Source organism: Sinocyclocheilus anshuiensis, unplaced genomic scaffold (genome assembly GCF_001515605.1).
Source record: "Sinocyclocheilus anshuiensis isolate Anshui unplaced genomic scaffold, SAMN03320099.WGS_v1.1 scaffold3346, whole genome shotgun sequence".
NCBI classification, from domain to species: domain Eukaryota; kingdom Metazoa; phylum Chordata; class Actinopteri; order Cypriniformes; family Cyprinidae; genus Sinocyclocheilus; species Sinocyclocheilus anshuiensis.
Genome location: NW_015536739.1, coordinates 1 through 7724, shown reverse-complemented (window position 1 = coordinate 7724; position 7724 = coordinate 1). Strand labels below are relative to the sequence as shown.

The window sequence follows — 7724 nt, the reverse complement described above, 5'->3', positions numbered from 1 at the left end:
TTGAAGGGGGTCTGAATACTTTCCGTACCCACTGTGTATATATATATATATATATATATAGTCGACGTGGGAATCTCTAGGCACCTCACGATTCAATTTGATTACGATTCAGAGGGCTGCGATGCGATGATAAAACGATTACCAATGCATCTTTTGTTTTAATACAGATTTTCTTTATTCTCACTGTCTGACTATTAAATAATAAATCAATAAAACTAATGGAAGTGATTTGGCAAGTCAACAACAAGGTTACAAAGAACCAACGGGAAATTAAACGTGTCTGTACCAGCATATTTGTAAATTAATACAGACTTAAGCATATTTGGTTTCTCATATTTGTTGTTTCCAAAATATTGTAGTTTGGCTTGACACAACCTGCATATAGTGTGGCTCTTGTCCAGGGTCTTTCCCCCTTCAACTTCATAGAAGCCAAAGTGCTTCCATAAGATAGCTTTTAACGCAGATGCTGCCGGTTTGATTTCACTGCTTTTTCTGCTGCCTTCTCAAACTTTTGCTGCAGCAGAATTGTTTATTCCTGCCTTGTAAATGCATTTACATTTATTACATTTTTAATAACAACTTCTCAATCTTCAGAAGAAAAGTGAATTGCAGACTCTCGCGAGAAGTGAATTCAACTGCCGCTTTGCTTACACTCTCCATGTTTCGTGTGATTGGCTGTTTGCTGCACATGTCACACTTTCAGGTGCATGCGCTCCAGAGTTAATCACAAACTCTGAGTTGTCAGAGAATGTTTATATAGCTTTTTGAGCCCGCTGATCCTGATCTAAACCAGGTTGGCTTTATCGGGTTTTGTCAACTCAAAACTTACTCCGCAACTCTGAGTTTATTCGTCTTGCTTCGTACTACAGGCCACAGGAGTCAAAGTTGTTTAATCTGTTGTCAGAGTTTACTAAAGGCAGAGTTCTCCACACAAGTCCTTAAGTGAGCTTACTTCATAAAAATATTTTCTACCTGCATTAAAAGCAGGAGAATCCAATAAAATAAGTTTCTCACACAGCTCAAGTAAATCTCACACCAGATTAAAAAAGCCAATGTGTCTGACTGACATCAACAATCGCGAGAGTGATTCAGCAACATTAATAAAGAATCAAGAATAAACACCAACCTCCTTGCTTTGCAGTATCTTTGTGATTTATTCTGCAGGGTTCTGGATCACTCATGTTCTCATTGTTCTCTAATCTTCACTTGTAAAATGATGAAAACAATCCAGCATTGGTGAATTCCTGTGTTGAATAGAAAAAGATCCGCAAAAATAAAAAAATAAAGCAATTATTGAGTAACACATTATATGTTATGTTTAATTACCCATCAATCAAAATGTAAACTAACTGAAATTGTTTTAACTTCATTTAGCTTTTCACTTAGTTACCTATATTTTTGTTAATTGGTTATTATTTATTTATTTGCTGTTTTATATGAAACATGTTTTTTCAAATAAAAAATTACACAAAATTAATGTTCATTAAAGTGTATTAATTAAAGTTAAGAGAGGTGTATCTTTAAGACCTCGAAAGTGTTTATCATGTAGTTTGATCCACCAATGAAATGAGCATTATTACAAGATATTTAATGAGGTGAATGAGGGGAGCTTTTGACATGGAATAAAGAGATTATTGTTTAATCAATAACCTGATCATTTAAGATAATATGAGTCACACATGATATATTCTGATAACGATAAAACTGCACTGTAATAGTACTACTATTTCTAACAATCTTAGAAGAAAAACATAAATTAATCCAAACTTAAGCTTCGTTTTAGTAAGGTCGTTCACATTTATACAGTGACTTGACATGAATACCATGTAAGAGTACCTTTCAAACATCGAAACAAACCAATATAACGTTACACCAAAAAAATCATCGCCCAGTTCCTTAATCTGAGTCAACAAACGCCAAAAAATACGCACAAATAGCACAGAATCCTATGAAAATAAGACAAAGATCACCGCTATAAATGTCGCATATAAAAACGTTTTGTCATGATTGTGTAAATATATAAAGAAATGCGAACAGCTCACCTCAGAAGACGTGCTGGAATGAGCGCAAGAACGCGCGTGTTGTGACGTCATCACTGCGAGACGTTAGTTGTGGTGCCCGAAACCAGAATGGATGTTATTGAGTGCACTCCTTCAAAATCCCCTTAAAGTATAGTCTTTTACTCATTCAATCTCAAAATGCACCGCGATAACGAATGTAAAACAGATGAACAGCCGATGGTTAGAGAATACACATAATGTACAGTGAGGTCGCGCCGCATAAATTCCCGCGTCTGACCATAAGATGGCATCCGAGTCCATCCAAGCTTTTTTTTTTAACACTTTACAGTAAGGTTCATTAGTTAATATTAGTTAACTACTTAAATAAGAAATACTTCTATAGCATTTATTAATCTTAGTTAATGTTAATTTCAACATTTACTAATGCATTAAAATCATCGTTAACATTATGCACTGTGAATTGAACTAACAACGAATGACTGTATTTTCATTGACTAACATTAACAAAGATGAATAAATACTGTAATAAATGTAGGCCTACTTTTATTTTTTTACATGAACTAACATTAACTAATGGATTATTATTGTAAAGTGTTACCAATTCACTTGTTGAACACCAACAGAAAGCCAGTCATAGACTCATAACTAACAGTTTTACAAACAAACATTCGGATTATAGTTTTCACATCACATTCTACACAATAAATTAAAGAAAAAGAGGACAAGTGGGGGAGTAGGAGGTTACTACTTTAATCTTACCAGTAGAGAAAACATGTTGATTTAAAGCTTGATGTTTTGTAGAACATCACAGTTATATGATATGAGAATAGTAAGGCCTGTAGATAGGGAGTAGGCCTATGTGCTATTTAAGAAAAGTATAATTATATTTTCAGACTGACAATTATTATATATATTTTTTCAAACCTGGTGGGGTAAAACGCCCCCAGGGGGCATTGCTTCCCACTATTATTATTATTGTAGTTGACGCACAGAACAAAACTCATTGGTTCTTGCAAAAGCTGAAACATGCTGCATAACACGAGAATGAACCTCACTGGTTCACACACATCATTTAACATAACTAATATGTGCACTGATGAATGTTTAGTTGTGAATAAAAGAGTAAATTAAATCTGTGAATCATATAAAATGATTGAGTCCCTTCAGAAAATTGTGCCTAAATCACTCAATTCATGTGGATTAATTTTGCAATCACTTCATGAACTTTTGAGTGTCAAAGTGGTAGTTGTGTGGACTGTCAATGGAGGGACAGAAATTGTACAGATTTCATTAAAATATCTTAATTTGTGTTCACTATTCAGAAGATGAACGAAAGTATTACGAGTTTGGAATGAGATGAGGGTGAATAACTGATGACATAAATCAAATTTATGCAAACGCCTCTTTAAGTGCTGTCTGAAATTTTCTTCTAAAATAAGCATTTTTTTATCAGGCTCCTATGTTTATATTCAGTTATTTCACTTTAATGGCAATAAAAAGGACCTATTCATTGCAATTGTATATTTAAAAAAAAAAAGCACACTGTAAAATCATGCCGCCATGTCAGAAATATCAGATCCAGCCCCTGATGCCAGATCCTGTCCGAAAATATTAATTTTGTCTGGTGTAGTGAATTTTGCTTTTGTCAACCTAGGGAGGCGAAATAGTGTAGTGATGGATTCTCTTGTCACCAATGACGTTATGATATTTGGACCAGGTGTCACTTAAGGTGTGGTTATGAGTACATCACATAAGAAAGATTGGTGGGATCTCTAACTTGTAGAACCTCTTTCTGAATCATCAACACAAGGAAGACACAAGTGTAATAAAATAGATTTTATTAACAAAAGATAGACAACAGTAATCAACAACTTCAAAATGAAAACAATAAATGAAATAGGAATAAAACGCATAAGATGCATAAAATGCAAGTGATTATGTTGAGTGTTGCTTTGTCAGAGCTACATAATCTGGAAAGATAAACTGTTGCTACTCTGAAACAAATAAGGTGAAGGACCTTATTATGCATCAAACAAATGTGAAAGATTATTTGTTATCAAGTGCAATCAGCTATATAACATCTAATGTCAATTAGAAAAATCATATACTGATAATACACAACAATGCCAAGGTCTCTGGAAGAGGTTTGGATAAGTGATAGTTGCGTTCTCTGTGGTCGAATGAGCAGTCCGGTGGCAGTGACTTCATCCACTGGTTGTGCTGGTAACAATGCAGTGGGGAAAGGAGCAGAAATCTGTTTCGACAGCCTTGAACACGAAGCACTGGAGGATGCTGATCTCCTGGAGCACCAAAGGGTCCTAAAATCTGGAACACGCAGATGTGGCCCTGGAGTAGGTGCAGAAGGTCCTTAGCCTGGAACACGCAAGCAAAGGTACCTTGGAGTGAAGGTTTGCTCGCCGGAGCTTAACCTTGTTGCAAATGTCTGTTCTGCCTCTCTGGGCTAGAGGCTCAGAATTTGGTCGATCCGCTTCGTCTCTCTAGAATGGAGACTCAGGACGTGCTGCATCTGTTGTTGTATCGCTGGACGAAGACTCTGAATGAAGTCTGAACATAGATTATCTCTTTCCTCGCAGGCTGGAGGCTCAGAACGTGGTCGTATCTGTTGCTGCCTTGAAGCTGGAGACTCAGGACTTGGTATCTGTTATTGCCTCTTCCCTCACGGCCCGAGGCTCAGATCATTGGTGATCTGTTGCAGTCCATTCCTTGATCGGACTCAGACTGGAGGTTGATCAGCTATTGTCTCACTGGACGCACCGGAGACTCAGAACAGTGTATCTGTTAATGTCTCACCCTTGCAGGCCAGAGACTCAGAACTTCTGTGTTTCTGTTAGAGTCTCTCCCTTTCGGGACTCAGACTTAAGAACAGTGTATCTGTTATTGCCTCTTCCCTCACGGGACTCAGACTCAGTACCGAAGTTGATCTGCTATCGTCTCACCCATGCAGGGCTCAGACTCAGAACAGTGTAGCTGTTATTTGGGAAGGTACCTTTATCTCTTTCAGTCCATTAACAGCTGAGTTTGTGTAAGATGTTGCACTACACGTCGCTGTCACTGAGAATACTTATTTCTCTGAATAAGTATAAGATGTGTGTGTTGTAGTTTGTGTCAGTTTAAGGTTTGAGAACATAGTTGTGAATGGATTTGGATGGAACTCTGTGATCTCTCTTTGTTTCACCCACTGCTGCTGCGTCCAGAGGTCCTAAGGAATTTTGTCTGTTGGTGGGTGAAGGGCAGAAACTGCATTTTGACCAATAGGAAGTCCTGTCCTTCCCGGGTTTTGTACCAAAGGTCTTCTTCTTGCCCTCTAAAAGGTGTCTGGCTGTTGTCCTGGCATCTTTATCTGATGACGTTGGACAGTTTGCTTATGTTAGTCCACCAAGATCCAATCAAAATGTAGCGAACCTTTGTCCACTATAGTGGTCAGAGAGGGGTCCCGCCATAAACTGGGCCCTGGAATGTGCTGTCCACTACACTGGTAACAGAACAACTAGTAAGCGAAGCCTAATAACCAAAACCTGTTAACAGCAAGTCTTGTCTAGCATCCCAAAATAGCCAAAACTGTATTAACAGTCTACTATCAGCCAAGAACTTGACTGAAAAAAAAAACAGCGAAGAGCAGAAGCAGGAGACGAAGTGATGATAAAAAGTAGCAGAGATTATTGAATAATCTTAGTTGCATATGTTTCAATGCTCAGACTTCGTCTGACCAGCACAAATTCAACAAGTACTGTTATAACAATCTGATTCAAAACAACACCCCATAAACCTTGAGTTTACACTCCCTTGCATCTCTTATTCATTAAGACAAACAGCCCTTGAAACACACAGTCATAAAACTAAACAATGGGAAAATAATATAAAAAACAACAACAAATGACTAATCAATTAATGAATCAATGAAATTAGTATATAAATGGTTAAAATTATTATTATATTACTTGACTTGACTTGGCCAGAAAAACGCGGGGGATGAATTTACATTTTATTAAAAAGTGTTTACGTATTCTACACTCATGGCGCGCACACACATTAGGATAGGTTAGATGTCTGCCTCCGTTGCGAGTCCCTATCAAGCACTTTACCGATTCAACTACTCTCCTCTTCTCCTTCTGCCTAGCTCTTTGGCCAGCATCACTCACCGCAGAGCAAGCCTGTTCTTGATAATGCTGCTGTGAAAACGTGGGAAATGCCGACGAGGAAGAAGTTGGAGTGAAGCGATCTTTATATAGGCGGAGCAAAATACTTTATCGCTTCGTCTATAGCGCATTGTGATTGGATGGTTTACGCTGTCTACAGGAGACAATCCAATGGGCCACTGGCTGCTCGCTATCCCTGCGTGATGGTCCTTGGCAAAGAAAAAAAACCATTCTGTCAGCCCCTTAAGTGCGTCGGCTCACCTGGAAAATGCCCGGTATGCCCGATTACCAATCCAGCTCTGATTACAGATGCTACACAGCAAGATACAAACCTCTGATTAGCACCAAAAATAGAAAGGCAAGATTAGAGTTTGCAAGTAGCCAGTAGCGTATTGGAACAGTGTTTTATGGACAGATGAGACAAAGATTAACCTTCATCTTAGTGATGGGAAAACAATCTTTTTTCTCTCTTAGTGTGGAGAAAAAGTGGAACTGCAAATGATCCTAAGCATACAACCTCATTTGTAAAGCATGGTGGAGGTTGTGTCATGGCATGGGCATGCATGGCTGTCTCTGGAACAGGCCCTCTCAATTTTAATGATGACTTAATGTATGATAAATAATAGTAGCAAAATGAATTTGGAAGGGTACAAAACCATCTTGGCTACCAATATTCAAGAAAATGCCACTAGATTCATTGGGACGTGCTTCATATTGCATCAGGACAATGACCCAAAACACACTGCCAGTTCAGTCAAGGAGTTTATCAGGGCAAAGAAATGGAAAGTCTTAGATTTTTCTGTCCTATTTTTCTGCTAAATTTAATCGTCACCAATTGAATTATTCCACTATTGAAAAGGAGACTCTGGCTCTGTTGCTTGCTTTGCAGCACTTTGATGTGTACGTTGGATATAGTTCTACTCCCATCGTCGTCTACACGAACCACGACCCCTTGGTTTTTTTAAATAAAATGTACAACCACAACCAACGTCTAATGCGTTGGGCTTTAATGGCTCAGCGTTACAACCTTGATATACGCCATAAGAAAGGAACTGACAACGTCGTGGCAGATGCCCTTTCTCGGGGCTAGGTAATTGTTTGTTTTCAATTAAGTTTAACTGGGTTTGTATCTATATGTATGTATATCATTTTTTTTTTTTTTTCTTGTTTGCTTTCACTGGTTAGCTTCACCTAGAACCTGTCTCTTCTGTAAAAAGCAGACTAGGTTCTTCTTTTTGGTGGGGGAGTGTTACGGCCTAGGCCTTGAGTGTATCTCCCTTCATGTGACGTCATGTCTCCCCTAATCTTTCTCTTTGAGTCTGATTGTTTAGGTCCGCCCCGGTGCACCTGTGTCTCATGGAATGAGTGAGTACTAGCTATATAAAGGATGCTGAAGCGGAGCATGGAAGGGAAGGAGATCCACCAGCAAACAAGCTTTATTACCCCTTTTCTTAATTCTTAAATTTTGGGTTTGTTTTTCTTTTGTTGACTTTATACTGTAGAGTTGCTCCGTGGTTTGGGGAAGTATATTATCCTTTGCTAGTTA

At 38.2% G+C, this 7724-nt stretch overlaps 1 protein-coding gene across 1 annotated transcript in view; it reads right to left on the bottom strand.

Moving 5' to 3' along the window:
• Positions 1–2114, bottom strand: part of LOC107655397 (gastrula zinc finger protein XlCGF57.1-like) — a 7875-nt gene extending 5761 nt beyond the window's left edge. The window contains exons 1-2 of the mRNA XM_016442874.1: positions 2043–2114; positions 1127–1244 (exon numbers count right to left, since the gene is read on the bottom strand). Coding sequence (XP_016298360.1) covers positions 1127–1181 — 55 coding nt within the window. The 5' untranslated portion in view covers positions 1182–1244; positions 2043–2114. The remainder of the gene's footprint in view (positions 1–1126; positions 1245–2042) is intronic.
• Positions 2115–7724: the final 5610 nt, after the last annotated feature.